Source organism: Gorilla gorilla, chromosome 1 (assembly GCF_029281585.2).
Source record: "Gorilla gorilla gorilla isolate KB3781 chromosome 1, NHGRI_mGorGor1-v2.1_pri, whole genome shotgun sequence".
In the NCBI taxonomy this organism is placed as follows: Eukaryota; Metazoa; Chordata; class Mammalia; order Primates; family Hominidae; genus Gorilla; species Gorilla gorilla.
In genome coordinates, this window is record NC_073224.2 from 114,298,116 (window position 1) to 114,320,744 (window position 22,629).

Consider the following 22,629-nt stretch of genomic DNA (forward strand, 5'->3'; position numbering starts at 1 on the left):
CAAAGATTGAGAATCCTGGCTATTTACCAAAGGGTTGCCAAGATCAAAGTCTTGTCTTTATGGAAATCCCCTGATATTCTAGTAGTCAGATGGAACCTTATGGGAAAGCAAGCACCTGAGGGGAGATGGAGACTGGAGCTTGAAACCCAGGAACCATTATAGTTACACCTCCAAACATATGGAGAAGCCTGCCAACATTCTTGGGATGGCTAGAACAGCTTGGGAAAACTGTTCAGGAACTATAATTATCAAGAATATTTCAGGAAGGCTGGGTGTGGTGGCTCATGTCTGTAATCCCAGCACTTTGGGAGGCAGGGGTGGATGAATTGCTTGAGCTCAGGAGTTTGAGGCCAGCCTGGGCAACAAGGCAAGACCCTGTCTCTACCAAAAAGGCAAAAAAATAGCCGGGAGTAGTGGCATGCATCTGTGGTCTCAGCCACTCAGGAGGCTGATGTGGGAGGGTCATTTGACCCTGGGTTGTAGGTTGTGGTGAGCCGAGATCATGCCACTGCACTCTAGCCTGGGTGACAGAACAAGAGACCCTGTCTCAAAAAATATATATATTTCAGGAAAGATAAGATGTCCCATTTTAAAGAAGGAGATCTGTTAAGTGGATTTGTACATGTGTGGCAGTAGTGGCAGAGAGTCTGCCATAATCTCTTCACTCTCTTCATTCTGGCCTGCTTTGAGTATACTGGCTTGCAGATGCCAGTCGGGGCCAGAGGGACTGAGGTGAGGACAGGAACAGAGCAAATTACCTGACCCACCAGGTACCTGTACTTGAGACTTGATCCCAGAGCTGTATTCAGCCTAATCACTTTTTTAAAGTGAATGTTTAGGGCCTGCCTGCAGAGAATAACATCTCTCAGTTTAGACAGAGGTGGTGAGCGTATAGAATGTAGGAGCTACTGAGAGATTGATGGAGCTTTATTTTTCTTATCAAAGGAGCACTCACTGGCTATATCCAGAGCAGAGGGGTCTCCCTGTGCATCAAAGAGGAAGGCATTGCTGCTGGGAAGCTGGTGGGAGTCATGGCGGCTGGAATGGGTCAAATACTGTTTGAAGTCCCTCCAGGACTTCATCCATTTCTTCCTCCTGGACGTCCCTCCTGAGCCTGGTGGAGTGGGCAAGACAAGGGATGAAACCAAGGCAGCCTGGAACCACATAGCTAGTTCTGATCTGAAGCTCATGGAAGAGGCACCAAAACCAAAGGGACTACCACATCAAAGAGGACATATACAATCCACTTTTGACTGGGAGTAGAGTATGCCTAGAGTTAGTATAGAAGTGAAAACAGCAAGTGATCAGTGCATTGACCTCATAACACACAGATAAGGCAGCAGACTCAACAGCTACTCTAAAATACACTCAGGGCACACAGGACACACAGAGACCCATACTATTGGCTTCAAAATGCTGTGTTCAAATTTTATTTACTATGATGTGGATTGGTCCATTGAATACTGGCTCTTGAGACAACACAACCTCCCAGGGCTTTTGCAGACTTTAGACCCCTAGCTCCAAATATTTGGTATGGTTTCAATTTATTTTTCAAGGTGAATTTCTAGGTATAAAATATCTGCCAACATAATTCAGGACAACTGTGCAGAAACTAGATAGGCATCTCACTTTGGTTTGTAACCCTATAGGTTTTAAAGATACAGAAACCAGGGATCCCTGGTTAGTTTACTTTTCAGTAAGACTGACTAGTTAACTAAGTGTGAGAAATTAGTAGGAACTAGGAACCAATACAAGAACTGCAAAGAGAACAGAGAACCATTTTTAAAAGGACACATTGTATAATCAGTCAACAAAAAAAGGAACAATCAGCAGTTTCTGCTTTTTCTAGATCTGGGACCTTTAACCTCTTGAGTCCTTGCTTCTGGAATCCTCTCTAGATTTGGTCAGTCCATTATCAGCCCCTTCATCATTTAGAGTTACCTAGGAGCCAGTGGCTTTTGCCTGTCTTCATTTTTCTTACCGTTGTGATTTTCTGCAAATCAAAATTAGAAAGAGCTAGTCAGAAATTAAGCAGGTCCCATTTCACACATTGCACACATGGGGCCTATATGATCAGGGACATAACACTTTACATGTGTGTTCAGAATGCTCTGTGAGAATTATTGCAGGAGGCCTCAGGTGGTGTCTTTAGAGAAGTGGCCTGGCAGGCTTGCCTGAGCCCACTGGACAGGGTGTTCCTGGTGTGATGAATCATCACCATGACATCAGCTGCCTGAAGCAGAGCAAAAAGTTTAAAATGTCTTTTATTCCCCAGCTCCAAGAATACTTGCCTGGCTGCCCTTTGGACTTCTCCAGTTGTAACCTTCCTTCCTGCCACAGGCTGTTTGCAAGACCGTGACTGTTTGTCCCATTGCTACCCACAAACAGAACCTGCTCCAGTCTCTGAGAGGACAAATAGCCCTGTCCTACCTCTACTCCAAAACCAGAGGACTGCCCAGGTGCCTTCAAGTCTGTCCCTGTTGTGCTTCCTCAGATGTTCCTGGGGGGAATTCTTTTCTTTTTTTTTTTCTTCTCAGTTTGTTAGTGAGAATTGGGGGTGATTCTATGAAAAATATTCCAGTATTTTTCATAGAAATACATAGAAATTATTCCAGAAAAATCAATTTTTCTAACACCAGCTTCTACTATATACAGTGCCTGAACTAACCCCAAAAGATTTGGACAGTTTATTGGGACCTGAAAATAAACACATAAATAACCCTGAAAGAGAAATACACTCATGAACATTAAGATACTACTTCAACTGATCTGTACAGCAGCCATGGAATTATGATTTGACCCACTTTACAAATGAGGAAACAGAAATTCAAGAAGGATCAATGATTTGCACAAAGTTAGTAAATACAGTGCTGAGACTAGAGCCTAGGTAATTCTGATTCTTAGTCCATGGATCTTTCCATTCTAACAAGCTGCCTTCTGTCATACCGTTCTTTCTGACCACAAAGATGGAATGGAGACTTCTGCTTCTGGACAATTTGGAGTATTAGGGACCAGATTTGTCCTCCACCTTAAACAACTAAGAAACTGGAAAAAGTATTTTAAACTCTAGCTTCAACATTGGATATAGTGCAGTACGGTACAGTGATCCCTGAGAGAGAGAAAATAGAAGAGGTGAGCCCTATGATTGCTCCAGTTTGCTGCCTGAGACTGTCAACTGCGCAGCAGGGAGGGAGGACCCAGGCAGAGCCTGGTAGTAAGTTTGAAGAAGTCAGGGTGGCTAGACATCACAGGACAGACTAGAGAATACATTGCTGCACAGACAGAATACCTAGGATATCTGTGTTCAATCTTCAGCTAAGTACTGATTAATACATGTATTTGAGGAAATTATGCAAAGCAGGGCAAAGAACTTCCCAAAAGGAATAATCTCTGTAGCTCAAACAGAGCTTGCAACACTTGGTGTTTCCATCGGCTAGAGGGAAAATCCCTTTTAAGAGAGGGAGCATTGGTTAGAACAGGAGTCCCACACCCCCAGCACTGGTCCATGGCCTGTTAATAATGGGGCTGCACAGCAGGAGGTGAGCAGCCAGTGAGAAAGCATTACCGCCTGAGCTCAGCCTCCTGTCAGATCAGCGATGGCATTAGATTAGCATTGGAGCACAAACCCTATTGTGAACTGTACATGCCAGGGATCTAGGTTGCACGCTCTTTATGAAACTCTAACTAGTGCCTGATGATCTGAGGTGGAACAGTTTTGTACTGAAACCACGCAACTCCCAACCCCTACCACCCCACCGCCACCTTGTCTGTGGAAAAATTGTCTTTGATACAACCAGTCCCTGGTGCCAAATCTGTGGGAGATCACTGGTGTAGAATCTTCAAAAGAGTATTGCCCCCAATATAAACTATATACTTTGTGTGATAATGACATGTCAATGTAAGTTCATCAACTGAAACAAATGTGCCATTCTGGAGAGAGATGTTGATAGTCTAGGAGGCTATGCATGTGTGGAGGCAGGGGGTATATGGGAACTTTTTGTACTTCCTGCTCAATTTTGCTGTGAATCTGAAACTACTCTAAAACATAAGGTCTATTTTCTTAAAAGTCATATTGCCTCCATTGTGGGAAAAAAATAGCAGTTGACTAATAGCTGCTCTTATCCTGCCTAAAAAAATTTAAAAGCCAGCTTGAAAATATGAAAATTGTTTTTAAGTAACTTTATTGTATACCAAAACAAAGCTAAAAGAATTTTAACACAAAATGCAAAAAAGTCCAGCACTCAATAAGTTACAATTCGCAATATCTAACACCAAATCAAATAATATTAGGAATGCAGAGAGACAGAAAACTATAATCCATGATAAGAAGGGGAAAAAAAATCAATCTACTTAGACTAACTTAAAAGAGACACACCAGGTGAGAAATAAAAAACAATAGAAAGGACACAGATGACAGAATCTGTAGACAAGGACATTGAAAGAAATATAACTGTATTCCTTGTATTAAAGAAGCTAGGCCAGTGTGGTGTCTCATGCTTGTAATCCCAGCACTTTGTGAGGCCAAGGCAGGTGGGTCACCTGAAGGCAGGTGGGTCACCTGAGGTCAGGAGTTCGAGATCGGCCTGGCCAATGTGGTGAAACCCCGTCTCTCTGAAAAATATGAAAATTAGCTGGGTATGGAGGCACGTGCCTGTCATTCCACCTACTCAAGAGGCTGAGGCACAGGAATCACTTGAACCCAGGAGGTGAAGGTTGCAGTGAGCCAAAATCTCACCACTGCACTTCAGCCTGGGCAACAGCGTGAGACTCTGTCTCAAAAAATAGAATAAAATAAAATAAAGAAGCTAGAGGAAAATATGAAATGATGAAGAGTTACACAGAAGACCTTAAAAAAAGACATAAATTAAATTTAGATGAAAAATAAAGTTTGAGATTAAAATACACTGGATCTGATTAACAGCAGATTAGATGCTGCTAAAGAAAGATTAATCAATTCCAAGATATGGAAAAAGAAAGAAACAAAGAGAGAAAAAAAAGATACAACAAAAATGAACAGACCATTAGTCAGCTGTGGTAAAATTTCAAAGCAGCTAATATAAATATAACTGGAGTCTTTGAAGGAGAGGATAGAGAGAAAGAATAGAATACACATTATATATATTTAATATATATATGCCAAATATTATATTGTATATGCCATAGATAAGACATACATATTATTATTCAAATTTGATTAGAACATAGACATGCAGAAACTAAATAAGTATAAACTATAAACATGCAAGAAACTAAATAAAGTAAAACAATATGTAAAAGATAAAACTATACAAGGTCTTATCTTAATCAAACTGCTTCAAACCAGTGATAAACAGAAAATCTCAAAAGCGGCCAGAGAAAAAAAGACATGTACAGAGGAACAAAAATAAGAATTATTGCAGACTTCTTGTTGGAAACAATGTAAGCCAGAAGGCAGTGGAATATCACTTTCCAAACACTTTTTTAAAACAAAAACTGTCAACTAGAATCCTACATCCAGTGAAAATATCTTCCAGAAATGAAAGTGAGTTCTTATGCTCATCAAGATGAAGTAATCCACTATACCCTATCTCTCTTACTGATTGAAACTAAGAACTCTCAGGCCAGGCACAGTGGCTCATATCTGTAATCCCAGCACTTTGGGAGGCCAAAGCAGGTGGATTACTTCAGCTCAGTAGTTCAAGACCAGCCTGGACAACATGGAGAAACCCTATCTCTACAAAAAATACAAACATTAGCCAGGTGTGGTGGCACACACCTGTAGTCCCAGCTACTTGGGAGGCTGAGGTGGGAAGATTGCTTGAGCCCAGGAGGCACAGATTGCAGTCAGCCAAGATCATGTCACTGCACTCCAGCTTGGGCAAGAGAGCAAGACTCTGTCTCAAAATAAAAAACAAAACTTAGAATTCTTGAAAGAATATGAAAAGTGATTACCTGAGTGCTCTAAAGAGAAAACAATAGAATGCAGATTAAGGACCATAGTCAAAACTAAAATAAAATCTACAATGGAGATAAGTTTGCATTTTTTCTCCCCACTTTGGGGCACTTGGGAGGAGCTAAGGGTCTTCAGAGCCTGTAGCCAACTTACCTGTGGCAAGTTTTCTGACAAGGATCTCTGTCAGCTGGCTTCCTTGTACCATTTGCTCACAGAATCTCTGTCTCTGGTAGTAGGCAATGCCAGTGTTCCTGAAAAGGCCCTCAAAAGACTTGACTGTGTTCTTCACATGCTGGGTGAAAAGGTAGCAGACACCTCTCCCTTCCTGTATCTTCTGTCGTGAGTGGGTCAGTTCTTCAGACTGAGCCTGAATTAAGGGATCATGTATCCTAAGGTGGGAAAGAAGAGTAAAATGTATGAGGGAATGTAGTGAATAATAGGTTATAGAAGTTTCAGAGGAGAGATCTCTTAGAATCCCTGTAAGGAACTCCCAAGTTGAATTTTCTTTTTCTTTTTTTTTGAGACAGGGTCTCACTCTGTTGCCCAAGCTGGAGTGCAGTGATGTGATCTCGGTTCACTGCAACCTCCGCCTCTGCCTCCGCCTCCCGGGTTCAAGCAGTTCTCTTGCCTCAGCCTTCCAAGTAGCTGGGACTACAGATGCCCACCGCCATGCCAGGATAATTTATATATTTTTTGTAGAGATGGGGTTTTGCTATGTTGGCCAGGCTAGTCTTGAACTCCTGACCTGAAATGATTCATGCACCTCGGTGTCCCAAACTGCTGGGATTACAGGCATGAGCCACTGCACCTGGCCCAAGATGAATTCTTGTACAAGTTGTGTGACTTGCCTGTGGCAGAAGGAATGAAGAGGCAGCCTTGGGTTTGTCTGTTATTTTACTAAATTTCCTTTAAAAAGATGCCCCTTTGGTTCCCTACTTTAGCCCAAGTACCTTTTCATATGCAGTAACTGGCAGAAAAAAAAAAAAAAAAAAAAAGCCAAGTTCAAAACTGTTGGGCCGGTATCTCTAGTATTAATTGGAAGTTAAAAAGAAAAATCAGTGAAAAGGTCAAGAGGGGCAGTATTCTTCTGAATGACATGAAGATAGACTATAATCAGTAAGAAGGCAGTTAAAACTAAAGTTCTGGCTGGGCACAGTGGCTCATGCCTGTAATCTCAGCACTTTGGGAGGCCAAGGCAGGCAGATCACCTTAGGTCAGGAGTTTTGAGACCAGCCTGGCCAACATGGCGAAACCCCATCTCTACTAAAAATACAAAAATTAGCTGGTGTGGTGGTGTGCACCTATACTCTCAACTGCTGGGGAGGCTGACCTAGGAGGATCACTTGAACCTGGGAGGTGGAGGTTCCAGTGAGCTGAGATCACACCACTGCACTCTAGCCTGGGCAACAGGGTAAGACTCCATCTCAAAAAAAGAAAAAAAGTAAAGTTCTGAGTAGTAATTTCACTACTCTATGGGGATTTATTTTTTTTCTAATTATTGTTTAAATATTTCTCATGGTGATATGGTTTGGCTCTGTGTCCCCACTCAAATCTCATGTTGGATTGTAATCCAACCAGGGACCTGCTGGATAGTGACTGGATCACGGTGGTGGATTTCCCCCTTGCTGTTCTCATGATAGTGAGTGAGTTCTCATGAGGTCTGGTCGTTTGAAAGTGTAGCACCTCCCTCTTTGCTCTCTCTCTCCTGCTCTGGCCATGTGAAGACCATGCCTCCTTCCCCTTTGACTTCTGCAATGATTGTAAGTTTTCTGAGGCCTGCCCAGAAGCAGAAGCCTGTACAGCCCACAGATCCATGAGCCAATTAAACCTCTTTTCTTTATAAATCACCAGTCTCAGATACATGTTTATAGCAGTGTCAGAGTGGACTAATACACATGGGTTCCAATGTAGAGTGTGAGCTCTGTGAGTCTAAAGATAGTGCTACCTATTACCCAACTTACAGCACCCGGTAGTATGTACACATACAAGTAGTTATTCAATTAATGTTTAGAACCATGTAATCCCAGAGCTAGACTGAACATTTACAGTCATCTAACCCATCTAATGCTTGAATTTTCTCCCCACCAGTCTTCTAAGTAGTTATCTGCAGGTCCTCTTTCAAACTCTATTTCTTAGAGTTACTAGAAAGTGTCAGGGGAAGTAAAGACACATACTGGGGAGAAACAGGGGCTCCAGACCTATCCCACCTTCAATCAAATATCTCTGCTTTGGTGAGTTTTACAAATTTGAGCTTCTACGATTTCATTTCAACAAAGGATTAAAAGAAGTTTCGAATGCTACAATCTACCTTATGTCTGAAACCCTCTAAGGATAGTCAATGCTGGTCCTGAGCGAATTAATAATTCATTTTCCACACAACAGCTGCTCAATCATCTATCTACCCAATAGCCCTACCAGTTAATACTCCACCTAGTATAATACTTTTTTAAAAAGTTTGGAGGAGAAACATTCTTATCATGAAAGGCACTTTGGAAAGTTTGAAAATATCTCTTATAGAAAATATTAATAACAATCACCACATCTATAAATGGGAACAAATATAATAATTACAGAAAATAGTTGTTCAGAGTTTTATATGTGTTAGAGATGGTTCTAACTACTTGCAATTGTGCATTTAATCTTCATAACCCTCTAAGGTAGATACTGTCAGTATTGGCATTTTATAAATGGGGTAGCCTAGGTTAATGACATACAGAAAAGTGAAGTAAATTTGACCAAGGACACACAAATAGAAGCCACATTGCTAGTATTCCAATGCAGGAGCTGTCTCCATTTTACTAATATGCTCTTTAATGGAAAACCCTAGAGACCTAACTAGACCATAGCCTCATTGTGTCTTAGTCTAGTTCTGTGCCTGAGTCATACATTTCTGCCCTTCTCCTTGCACAAATTTGCTCTTTGTTCTACCAGCCTGAGCTGCCCTACTTCAAACAGTATTTATGCACTTCCCACAGAGGTACCTCCTTACCGGAGCATTGCAGCTGACCTCGGCAATTCGGCCAGCTCCCTCTCCTGAAACTGCACCTCCTCCTCCAGCACAGTTTCTATAAGGTCTTTGCACTCTTCACACTCTGAGAAAAGACAGACATGCCTGCATCATGGAAGGCTGGCCATGCTGCTGTGGTCACTGCCTGCAGGGCAGGAGGCAGGGTCTATCTCAAGGATAAAAGTATCCCCAGTATCAGGCTTTACACTGGGATTTCCATATCTTTATTCCTCAGTCTCTCAACTACTCCCTGTTTTAGAGATGAGGGAAGAAAAGCCCACAGGCTGATAAAGTCACTTGACAAGATGATTCAACTGGAATGAGGCAGTCAGAATTCACATCCCCTGAGGTCTGACGCCACATCTTTTTCTTTTCTTTTTTTTTTTTTTTTTTTTTTTTTTTTTTTTTTTTGAGATGGAATCTCACTTTTTTGCCCAGGCTGGAGGGCAGTGGCACAATCTCGGCTCACTGCACCTCTGACTCCCGGGTTATTCTCCTGCCTCAGCCTCCCAAGTAGCTGAGATTACTCCTGACTGCAAATGATCCACCCACCTTGGCTTCCCAAAGTGCTGGGATTGCAGTAAGTGAGCCAATGCACCCAGCCATGACTTCAAATCTTAAGGCCAATTTACCAAGCCTTACAGCCTCTTAAGTAAAACATGAACATAAGGGCATGAAATAATGACTTCCTGTGTGTTTGGGAAGATACTAAGAATGGTAGGACTGATGGTCCTCCTGTGTCAGGAGTTTCAATATTCCCAAAATATTTCAAAGATTTAAACATTTATCTGTATACAGCTGTGTAAAACTGTATATAGAGGAGAAAGATCCAAATGATATGTGCCCAAAAGCTAGTAGGTGGTGTTTTAAAGGGAGAATCAATACATAGTGTTTGTCATGGTACCGTTGCAGTAGGTTTTTAGGAGTTATCATCATATGATCATCACCAACATCCAAAGAGGTAGTTCCTACTCTGTTACCATTACAGATGAGAAAACTGAGGGACAGTGACGATAAGTTAGATTTGAACCCAGGAAATTTGGCCCTAGGGTATATGCGCTTTAATCACTGCACAATAATACCTTTATACTAGGGTCTTAGGTGATATCTTTCTTCTTCTCTAGCTTGAGAAATTTTTTTCCTACAATTATAATGAGTGAAGGTTTTTTTTTTTAAACTAGTTTTTCCACACACCAAAGCTCATCTTTTCATTTCTTTAATAAGTGGGCTTTTGGCTTTGCTTTTCTATGACGGTAAGTTAGACAGAACTTTTAGCCACCCCCCACACAATGACGTATTTAAAAATAATTGTAGAAATTGGAAAACAAACTTAATTTCTATGTTAACCAGAATCCTCTTCTAATATCCCTGTTCCTCTCATGCCCTTGTTCCCATGTCTCCTTGTCACTACAGCTTCCCTTCCCTGACTATTAGTAACAGGTTTGGGATTTTACAGTGGATTTAAAAATGTGAGAGCTAACTGTGGAGAGGAAGGGGCCAGCCCCTAACCTGGCCTGGCCTTCTATTGAGAATGGCGGTCTGTTCCACTTGGCCTTGTTCTCATTTTGGCCATATGTCTCATAGCTCTGATCCTGGATGTCCACCTGCAGTTGCTTGCTGTCTGTAAAGTTGATACTCAGAGAGAGACAGAAAGGGTGTTACAAAGTCTCTGATTTTTCTGGAAATACCCTCAATCTAACCAGAGCATGAGGAATGGCTTATCTGACCTTATGTGGGAAGAGAATCTTGATCCAGGTATCATAAAGACTTTTTTCCGTGTCTGCTATTGAAGTTCACATCTCCACATATCTGTGACTCAGTTGAGAATAGCTAGTTTTAAGTTCCTTCAAGGCAGATGGGGTGATAGTATACTATTACTTCTATCACCCCTGATGCTGTTGGCACAGTGCTTTGCAAATGGGCGCTCTTAAAAAAGTTTAAATCGAATCCTGAGATGTTTTAACCAACAGTGATGTTACATGTTTGTAGAAGCTGATGTTCATTGCTGAGAGGGGAAAGACAGTTTCATGCCTAAACCAAGGTTTTAGTCTCTATTCCTCACTACACTCGCCCTGCAAACTTTACACCTTTGTGCCTCAGTTTTTCTGTCCTTGGCAAATTGAGAGTAAAAGGCCCACTTCTACCTTTCTGGGAGTGTAGTTAGCATAAAATTAATTTTGATAGAGAATAAAGTCTGCAGTGTTTCATTTCACAGAGGAAAGATGGGCAATCATTTATCACTTTGGTGACCATGCCCCTTTGGGACCTACTATATTTCTGCAGGTGATTGGCCAGGGAGTAGGCAGTAGCTTTGGATGTCAGGAATTTCTCTGTGAGGTCTTGGAAGTTCTGTTTGCACTTTTCCAGTTCAGAGTGCAAGTACTGATTGGTTTCCAGGATGCTCATTTCTGCCCTTGGACCAAAACAAGTGGTGGCAGATACTGCCATGCTGAAGCTTGTGGAGGAAGTAGAATCAGAACCCAGACAAATAATAAATTAAAAACAAATGCATGGATTATGGTAATGGTTGCACTACTTGGGTAAATTACTAAAAATTATTCAACTGTACAATTATAATGGGTAAATTTTATAGTATGTAAATTATACCTCAATAAAGTTTCTTTACATTAAACAAAGGATTTAAATGAGTCAAAAGAAAGCAGATCTGATTCATAACTTACTTTTGCGATAAATTTCATCAGCATCCCGCAACTCTGAGAATCCTTAGCCACAAAAACAAGACAAAGGTACCTAAGCTTAGACTCTAAGGTACTGTCTGTGGTTCAGGCTCTGATAGGAATGCCAGAGGTAAGACCCAGTGCCAGGTAATGGTCTGGAGTCACAGTCAGAATTAGAAGGTGGGGATGTCATGGAATGTTAGGATCTCTGCCTTCCAGGTGTCTAGGCCATGTGGAAACACAGGTCTCTTCTGAAGGTCACCACCAATGGAGACCACTGCCTCAGCAAGTCAATCTCAGTATTTGTATACCCTTGTGACAATACCACAGGCCTATCTCTTTCTAAAATTCAACCATATTTTCATTGTTTATTATTGCAAATGCATAGAAAACATCAAGGAATACATATTTCCCCAAGTTCTATCACTGTCTTAATTACTATCATGAAGTCATTTTCTTCCTAATGAAAAATTTAACACTTTTAGATAGTCTTGGTGTTCTTCTTTGGTTCTCCAGATTTCCACATCATTTATATTATAAGAAAAAAATCCTGAATGTTCCTCTCAGTGCGTGAATAATTGATTTATATCGATTTAGAGGCCAGGTGCAGTGGTTCACACCTGTAATCCCACCACTTTGGGAGACCAGTGTTGTTGGATCACTTGAGCTCAGGAGTTTGAGACCAACCTGGGCAGCACGACGAAACCCTGCCACTACAAAAAAATTTTAAAAATTAGCCAGGCATAGGGCTAGGCACGGTGGCTCATGCCTGTAATCCCAGCACTTTGGGAGGCTGAGGCAGGCAGATCATGAGGTCAGGAGATCGAGACCATCCTGGCTAACACGGTGAAACCTCGTCTCTACTAAAAATACAAAAAATTAGCCAGGTGTGGTGGCAGGTGCCTGTAGTCTCAGCTACTTGGGAGGCTGAGGCAGGATAATGGTGTGAACCCAGGAGGCGGAGCTTGCAGTGAGACATTATTGCTCACTGCAAGCTTGGGTCCAGGTGTTTTTAGCTGTAGTGAACCAAGATCATGCCACAGCACTCCATTCTGGATGACAAAGTGAGACCCTGTCTCAAAAAATAAAAACAAAATAAATAATAAAAGGATTTTGATCAATATCTTAATATACTTCTTGCTGCAAACCAATGTTATACTGACATCTTTTCCCCCACTGGGGAAGCATGTTAGTTTTTTGTTTTTTTGCTTTTTTTTAATAGAAAGGGTCTAGCTCTGCTGCTCAACCTGGAGTGCAATGGCATGATCACAGCTCACTGCAGCCTCAAACTCCGAGGCTTAAGTGATCCTCCTGCCTTAGCCTCCTGAATAGCTGGGACTGTAGGCACATGTCATCACACTCAGCTATTGTGTGTGTGTGTGTGTGTGTTTTTGTGTGTGTGTTTGTGTAGATGGGGTCTCACTATGTTGCCCAGGCAGGTCTCAAACTCCTGGGCCCAAGTTATTCTCACACTTTGGCCTCCCAAAGTATTGGAATTACAGGCATAAGCCACCAAACCTGGCCCATGCTGGCTTTTCACTTAACTTGAGGACAAGCTTGATATTCATAACTCCTAACCCCACTCTCCTCTTCTATGTGTGGTTTGCTTTGTGTTATAATCTCTGTATACATATTTTGTGCTTGTCACTTATGATTTTCATTCTAACTCCACATGCTTTCTTTCCAATTTGTCACAATTGCTGAAATAATTTATGTATATCTCTTTAAATACATGTAGTTGCCACCTAATTTGGAATGACTTATAAACTGTTACTATTTTATGTGTTTGAAGCAGTTTTTATGGAACACTAATGATTTGCATTGGCCTGAGGATATATTCTCAGACAAAGCATGGTAAAAATCAAGTTAATGAGTCGGTGGTGGTTGGCAGTGATCAACAGCTTTCCTGTGCAATGGGGTTTAGTGGGATAGAAACTGAGGTTTTAAAGACAGGCATAGATAGGCAGAAGAGAAGTCATCCCCTGATGTAACTCTTCACTTCCTATGTATCAATTCCTCCCTGGTTTTTTGAGACTGAGATAGGGAGACTCTTATGGAATATCTGTCCTTTCCCTTCAGCTGCCTGACTTTCCTGGGCTACTGGCCTACACATGTGTAATCATGGTCACCTCCACATTCATGACACATGGAAGCAGGACCAACAAACTGCATACCCTACATGCTAACCTGAAACTATAGTGTGTGATAGTATTAGTTTATGAGATATATCAGAAGTTATATGATTTTAGTCCTTTTAAATTTATTAAGATTTATTTTAAAGGCTAGCATATGGTCTATTCTATAGAACATCCCATGTGTACTTGAGAGGAAGTGTATTCTGTTTTTGTTGAGTGGAGTATTCTATAGATGTCTGGTAGGTTATGTTGTTTAAATCTTTTATTTCTTTATTGATCTTCTGTGTAGTTGCTGTATCCATTATTGAAAGTTGTGGTATTAAAGTCTCCATCTACTATTGTTAAATTGTCTATTTCTCCCTTCAATTGTGTCAGTTTTTGCTTCCTGTGTTTTGAGGCTCTATTAGATGCATGTGCATTTATAATTGTACTCTCTTCCTGATGGATTAACCCTTTTATCATTACAAAATAGCCCTCATTGTCTTCAGTAACTTTTTTTGTCTTAAAGTCTCTTGTTTATTTTGTCTGGTATTAGGATAGTTGCTACTGAAACACCAGAGGTTTGATTTAAGTCTTGCTGTTCACTGCACAGAAAGCCAATCACTGAGCCAACTAGCATTGCTAGGAAAAAAGGCTTTCATCAGGTACTACAACTTAGGAGATGGGAGATCAGTCTCAAATCCATCTTCCTGACCATGAAAATTCAGGGTTTAGATAGCAGGGAAGAAATGGAACTACATGCAGGAAAACAGGAATTAGGGAGAGGTAAGAAAGAGGAATTGGTCAACAGGAAGCAGGTGGTCACTTAGGCAATTTTGATGGGATAAGGGGTCTGACATTTCATTGTCCAGATGTGGTACTCTGGTAAATTTCAGTTCTTTGATACTATCTGGAGGGCCCAACGCTTGGTTTCCTGAGAAAGGAACTCAGATAATACAAATGTAACTTTCTCAAATTTCAAGACTGAAAGGGTCAATTTCTATGTTTATTCAAAAGAAACTGTAAACATCAGTTCTGTGGGACAACTGGGTTGGTTTAAAAGTCACTTCAGCTTTCTTACGGTTGCTAATTACATAATTATATTACATTGTATGGCAAAGGGATTTTGCAGGTACAATTAACCTTAAAATGGGGAGATTATAAAGGTTGACTAATCTAATAACATGGGCCTTTAAAGTCTGGATCTAGAGGTCAGAGGTCAGCAAACTAGGAAGTCAGAGAGATCCAAAACGTGTTAGTGATTCAATGAGGAAGAAACTCTTCATTGCTGACTTTGAAGATGGTGAGAGTCACAAATAAATAAAGTCCTCAGTCCAACAACTTCATAATTAGTGCTATCTGCAAATATGGGCTAACAATATTTTTAAATGCATTTACAATATGTGGTGAACAGATTCACATTGTCTCTGCCTACTCTTCTCTTTTGCTTTGTCCCTGCATGCTACTATGTCTGTCTAGATGGGGGGACACAAACATCAGGGCTTTGTGCAGCCTTCTCTCCTTTCCTGGAATGCTATGGCTCTCTAGAGCCAGATAGCACTGCTGAAGGTGGCTGAGTACAGGCAACTGATGGTGTTAGAAGCCACAGGCCCTTGATTAATCCAGGCTCTAATCTTCACCCACCTCAAAGTCCTAAGAGTCCTCCTTATAGCTTCCTATCAGATTTATACAGATTATTACCCACAAACCTTGCTCTTCCTTGGACCCCTAAGGCCAGGGCTTCTAATATCTTCATCATTTTTGAGGTATCTAATAACTCTTCTTTCTGGAGTTTCAGTTACTTCATCCCCACTGCCGAGTGAAAAGTTACCAGATGACCAGCACAAAGTCTCATATGCAAATCAGGGCTAAACAGCGACTGGATGATATTTTGTCTAGATCAGCCATGGGTATTGCCAAATGTGACAAGAATATTATTTCTAAAAGTTCCACACTACAGAAACACACTAGAACTTACTTCCCACGTTAAAAGACAACCTGGAGGAGTGGCTATTACATCTCAGGCCAAGCATTAATCTTTCCAGGATTACAACTTGGCTCCCAAAGTTGCCAAGCTATTGCTTAGACAAATTATTTAATCTCTGTTATACCAAAGTTATTTGCAGGCCCCCACAATTTGCACCTGGCTGCTATACCGCTATGAAGACTAGAATTACCTATGAGTAAGAGTCCAAAATAAGCTTTCTAAATCAATTCAGACCTGTCTCACATACTTTTTGGTTTACAATTGATAACCATGAAGGAATTCTGAGTGGAGGTGCCCTGACCTTTGACAAATCTCCTATCTGTACTTGGTACCAGCTTGAGCTATTTTTATTGCTCAAACCAATAGGACAATTTGCTGAGGCCTCAGAGATCCACCCCCTCCAGAGAATCCCTGATTTCCCAAAATTTGATTGAGATCTAAGGTTTATTTTGCTGTACAACTCATTTTCTGGAGTTTTACTTGCTTCCAACAATGAAGGCAACTTTTCCTGCTTCCATGATGATGGAGAGCAGGCAATTCCTTTCTGGGGTTTCAGTTCACTTCTAACAGGGAAGGAGGGAAGGAGAGTTTGAGTTTTTTCCTGCTTCTAGGATGGTACAGAGCAGTCTTCAGCCTGGGCCCCATTCCTAGGTAAGTAACTGAACCTGTGTTTTGTCTTGGAAATTCTCCTAAATGATTAAAGTTATGATTAACAACCAGGCTGAGGCAAGAGAATGGCGTGAACCCAGGAGGTGGAGCTTGCAGTGAGCCGAGATCACGCCACTGCACTCCAGCCTGGGCGACAGAGCGAGACTGTCTCAAAAAAAATAAAAAATAAAAAAATAAAAAAGATTAACAACCAACTGATCATAATTTCTTCTTACCGTTAGAGTGCTAGGCAATCATATAAATTGTGCGATCATTAATTTTCTGAACTGTTTTTTGTTTTCTGTTTGTGTTTTTATTGTTGTTTCCTTCTTTTCCCCATTGGGTTTGACCAGTTCTATCTGACTTCATCAAATCCAAAGGAAAGTTCCAAATTATGGGGACAAGACCTCTGAATTGGATAACTCTCTGCAGAAAAATAAATAAATAAATAATAAAAATTTAAAAAGAGGGAGAGCAGGGAAAGAAAAATAAATAAATAAATAAATAAATAAATAAGCAGCCATCACGAAAATAAAGGTTTTCATTGGGCACGGTGGCTCACGCCTGTAATCCCAGCACTTTGGGAGGCCAAGGCAGGTGGATCAAGATGTCACAAAATTGAGACCATCTTGACTAACACGGTGAAACTCTACTAAAAATACATCTCTACTAAAAATACAAAAAAATTAGCTGGGCGTGGTGGCTGGCAACTGTAGTCCCATTTACTCAGGAGGCTGAGGCAGAAGAATGGTGTGAACCCAGGAGGTGGAGCTTGCAGTGAGCCCTGATCACACCGCTGCATTCCAGCCTGGACAGCAGAGCAAGGCTCTTTCTCAAAAAAAAAAAAAAAAAAAAAAAAAGAGAGAGAGAAAAAAGAGAAAATAAAGGTTTTGACTACCAGAGGGGCTTTATTTATATAACAAGGCCACCTATGCTAGCCAAACCAAACTAAAAAAGCAATGGTTGTCACCTCGTACCCCAGGCTGCAGTTCAGTAGCTAAGGTTCTGCCCCTTTTTTCACCATGACAACCTGGGTTTGGTTCCTAAATCAATTTCTTTCCAGTTTGATATTTATGTTACTTTTGAACTTTTTTTTTCCAGGGAGCTTTCTTAGCAGGATCTTTGCTGGCTTTCACCCCAGCTGTTACAGAACAGCTTGACTGAATTCAAAATCCAGAAGCTCAGAGTGTATCCTGGGAAGATGGTGGAATGAGAAGCACCTGGAATCTAGACAACAACTGCACAGGCAGGATCTGTCTGATGTAAATATTTCAGAGCTCTGGAGCCTACTGAAGGCTTGCAACTTCTGGAGGAAGGCCCAGTTGGTAAATTGTAGGTAATTTCAGTTAATTTCAGCCCTTAGCACAATAGCAGCTACCCAACACTACCCCCAAAGCAGTCATCTTGTGTTCCTACAGTAAGTTACAAGCTGCTAGCCCGTTTCTTAGAACCTCTCATTTCCTTTCCATCGTGGAAATCTATCCTCAAGGAAACACTTCTCAGTGTTCCATCTGCTATTCTACTACCCCTCAGGGATTGCTCAGGCCCCCTCCCTTTCCTACACATCAAGCTAGGGGATTTGCCCCCGCCCAGGACTGGCAAATTGACTTTACTCATATGCCTCGAGACAGGAAACTAAAATACCTCTTGGTCTGGGTAGACACTTTCACTGGATGGGTAAAGGCTTTTCCTACAGGGTCAGAGAAGGCCACCACGGTCATTTCTTCCCTTTCGTCAGACATCATTCATCAGTTTAGCCTTCCCACCTCTATACAGTGCGATAGCAGACCGGCCTTTATTAGTCAAATCACCCGAGAAGTTTCTCAGTCTCTTGGTATTCAGTGAAACCTTCATATCCCTTACGGTCCTCAGTCTTTAGGAAAGGTAAAACGGACTAATGGTCTTTTAAAAACACACCTCACCAAGCTCAGCCACCAACTTAAAAAGGACTGGACAATACTTTTACCACTTGCCTTCTCAGAATTCGGGCCTGTCCTCAGAATGCTACAGGGTACAGCCCATTTAAGCTCCTGTATAGACGCTCCTTTTTATTAGGCCCCAGTCTCATTCCAGACACCAGACCAACTTGGACTGTGCCCCCAAAAACTTGTCATCCCTACTATCTTCTGTCTAGTCATACTCCTATTCACCGTTCTCAACTACTCATAAATGCTCTGCTCTTGCTTAAACTGGAGGTTTACTCTGTCTCTCCAAGCCATCACAGCTTATATCTCCTGGTGCTCTCCCCAGATTTGCCACTCTTAACTCCCTCTTAAAGTAAATAAATAATCTTTGATGGCAGGGCTATGCTGAACCCCCTTGGGCACTCTCTAATTGGATGTCCTGGGTCCTCCCAATTCTTAGTCCTTTAATACCTGTTTTTCTCCTTGTCTTATTCCGTTCTTTTTTCAATTCATACAAAACCGTATCCAGGCCATCACCAATAATTCTATATGACAAATGCTCCTTCTAACAACCCCACAATATCACCCCTTACCACAAAATCTTCCTTCAGCTTAACCTCTCCCGCTGTATGTTCCCACACCTCCCGTAATCCCGCTCAAAGCGGCCCTGAGAAACATCGCCCATTATCACTCCATACCACCCCCAAAAATTTTCATCGCCCCAACACTTCAACACTATTTTGTTTTATTTTTCTTATTAATATAAGAAGATAGGAATGTCAAGCCTCTGAGACCAAGCTAAGCCATTATATCCCCTGTGACCTGCAAGTAGACATCAAGATGGCCTGAAATAACTGAAGAATCACAAAAGAAGTGAAATTTAAATGGCCTGTTCTGATGACATTCCACAACAAAAGAAGTGAAAATGGCTGGTCCTTGCCTTAACTGATGACATTGCCTTGTGAAATTCCTTCTCCTGGCTCAGAAAGCTCCCCCACTGAGCACCTTGTGAACCCATCCCTGCCCGCCATAGAACAGCCCCCTTTGAGTGTAATTTTCCTTTATCTACCTAAATCCTATAAAATGGCCCCACCCCTATTTCCCTTGCCTGACTCTTTCAGACTCAGCCCGCCTGCACCCAGGTGAAATAAACAGCCTTGTTGCTCAAACAAAGCCTGTTTGGTGGTCTCTTCACACGGACGTGAGTGAAACACACAATGGGATGCAGAGGCTTATATACCGTCTCAACTTAACAGAATGAATAAAGGCTCAAAGCATGGCCAAAACCAGGTACCATTAGAGTCAGAGGTATATCCATTTATTGTGGGCAAGACAGGTTATGGGAGAGAGAGAAGAGGAGGCCTGGCTAGCAAAGGTGATCTTAATATGTAAATGAAACCTTACAGGCAGCAGCTCTCAGAAAGAATAAGCTCTAAAAGTTTCTTTCAGACCTTTACAGCTGTCAGACTCTCAGTTAATCTTTCCTAGATCTGGGCAAGGAAAGACTTGGCTGCATCAATGCAGATTCCCTACAGATGCAAATCTCCCCAACGAAAGACAATTTTGCAGGGCTACTTCTGCAGCTGGCTTTCTGAACAGACATCTCAAAATATGTCAAAGAAATGTATTTTGGGGTAAAATATTTTTAATTCCTTCACATCTACAGCCTGATACACCTGCCGTTTCAACGCACCATTGTTGGTGGCAATTCCATTCTTTCCTACACTTAAGCCAAAAGAACAGATTCTTCTTGAGGCTAGTCTTTTTCTCACAGCACACATACAATTTCTCAGAAAAATTCTGTCTCCTGTTTGGTTCATTACAGACTTTAACCTGCCCAATCTTTCTCTTTCTTGGTCTCTGAATTTTGGCAAAGGGGTCTCCTGATACAGGCGGGATTGATTCTACTGACGAGTCTCAAAACCGTCAGACATTTAAGAGCCTTAATCTTGGGGTCGAGGTTTGGGCCACCCTTGAACATTTTCTTTGAGACTACCGGACAAAATCAGCCTGGCCAGGCCTGTCTTCAAGGCCCAGGGGCAGGGCCAGGTCCTCCCGACGCTTCTTGAAGCTTCTCCCACGTGTCGGCAGCCACCTTCCTCTTCCGTGTGACCTGCAGAGAAGCTTCAGGGGGCATTTATTCAATTTTCTAGGAGCCGGCGAGACGCAGGTGAGCGGTGACGCTGTGGTTCCCACCGCACCGCCGCGCTCCTTGGTCTTCTCGCTGTCTCCGCGGGCAGTAATATTCCAGGTGAGCTTGGGCTCCTAAGACACCAGGCAGGGAGGGACCAGTGGGGAAGGGCACCGGCCCCTTAGGTCCTTCGCAGTAGGGATCCGAAAAAGGTCTTGAAGAAATAGAAAGGGAGAGTTGGAAGTAGATCAAAGGGAAAGAAAGAAATCCTAGGAGATTTTCTATCTGAAGGCACCATGAAGAGATAGATACTCCCTCTTCTGGGCCGGGTCCTCAGGTCGCTGGTGAACCGAGTTCCGATCTACGTTGGAGACCAAACCAGTTGACTTTGGCTTGACTCCTAGTGAAGAAGCCAAGCTTTGTCCTCCCCTGTTTAGCTCTTGATCCTGAAGCACTTGATTAGGGCTTTGAATGGATTCCAGGCATGCAAATGAGAAGTTTGTTTTTAATGCACTTACTTGAAGTAAGAGTATTTGAAAGTATTTTTGCGAAGAAAAACATTTCCTTTTACACTGAAGACATTCAGATGTGAGGAAGATCACTCAGCTGGGGAAAGCAAATGCTGTTGAGAATGTCTCACAAACACAAATTACACGTCAGCAGGTAGGTTTGACCCTCAGTTTGGGCACATTTTAAGTGCACTTTTGGTGGAATTTAAGATGAATCTAGGACATTCATGATTAATATTTTTAGTTTTTTAGTAAAATTTAATATTTTAAATTTAAATACACATTCTGAAAATTACATAACCAGCACAAGAAACCGGCTTTATGCCATTTTTACAAGCACAGGAAAGAAAGATGATATTTTAAATGGCAATGCTTCATAAATGGCAACATTTTTAAAGTACTAGAGAAAAAAATTAACCTAGAATTCTATGCAAAAATAAAATTTCAAAACTGTGAGTGAAAGAAGGACATTGAAAAACATATAAAAACTAAAAGAACTCACCAACCCACGCTACAAGAAATCTTAAGAGTCCTCCAGGCAGAAGCAAAAGGATCCCAGATAAAAATGTGGACCTATACAGAAACAAATATTGGAAATGGCATTTAGAAAGCATGTACTACACATTTTCTTATAATTTAAATCTTTTTAAAAATATTTGACATAATAAATGAAAGTAATGATAATCACAAAACTTATAATGCATAAAGTAAAAATACATAACACTAGGCTAAAGGCCAGAAAGGGAGGTATAATTACACTTGAAAGCAGAATGTGATAAATTAAAGATGTATCCCAGAAACCCTAAAGCTGCCACTGAAATAAGAGAAGGGTTATAGCTAATAAAGCAACAAAGGAAAGAAAACGGAATTAAGTAAAAGCTGTGTAAATACTATGCTGGAACAACTGCTCTCCAGGCCTCCACCCTATAGAAATACACCAGTGGCCAATGAGAAGTGTACAAGAATGATGACTGCAGCATCGTTTGTAATCATAAAATAATAGAACCATTGTAATTTTAAAGGTACATGAAAAGGGTTTTATTTATTTAACGAACAGACAATTGAACAAACAAACAATGGAAGCAAGTCATTTGATAAAAAGGAACACAGAGGGTCATGACAATCTACTCCTCCAAGGATTTCAGGGTTCCCAGATGCCTAGTTTTCTGTCTAGTTCTGGAAGATGTTATTCTTGGGGAGCAATAGGTCCTCGAGTTTGGGGCTCTTTCAGGTTCTCTCTCCATTTCCCCATTCTGCTACAATAGATAAACAAACAAAAACAATTCTCACTTCCAGAAGATCCCGCCTGTACGTCTGCACGAGCCCTTCAGGAGGTCTGGATGTCTGGTTCACGACTCCCCTGCTTCTTTTCCAGCTTTTGCTTTTCCCTTCCCCCCCTCCCGCCCTACCGCCCCACGACCCGACCACCGCCCAGCTGAGCCCCAGAGGCTCCACAGCGCAGAAGGTGCACCGGAGGCCGTGTCAGTTGCCCGCCCCGCGGGGTGCCGAGAAATCAACGCTTTGCAAACAGAACTTCCCCGTGGAAAAAAATCTCTTGATTTCCACTCTCACCTCTCTTCAAAGGACTAAAAGCTAAAGGCGACAAGGGATTCATTCGACAAGTCCTAGTCGTGCGCCCTTGTGAGTGCCAGACCCTGCTCCCTGCCAGGGGACCCACGAGCGACCCTCACCACCATCCCTGCCCTGGTGGAGCCCCGG

General features: G+C 41.7%; 1 protein-coding gene across 1 annotated transcript; it reads right to left on the bottom strand.

Moving 5' to 3' along the window:
* Positions 1-1,389: 1,389 nt before the first annotated feature.
* On the bottom strand, positions 1,390-22,386 carry LOC115935305 (neuroblastoma breakpoint family member 6-like protein; the record flags this gene model as incomplete). The annotated part of the gene is made up of 4 exons (XM_063707141.1): positions 1,390-1,993; positions 6,086-6,321; positions 21,413-21,483; positions 22,201-22,386. Coding segments are annotated over 4 exons (549 nt in total), but the record flags the coding sequence as incomplete, so codon positions are not given.
* Between the last annotated feature and the right edge of the window lie 243 nt (positions 22,387-22,629).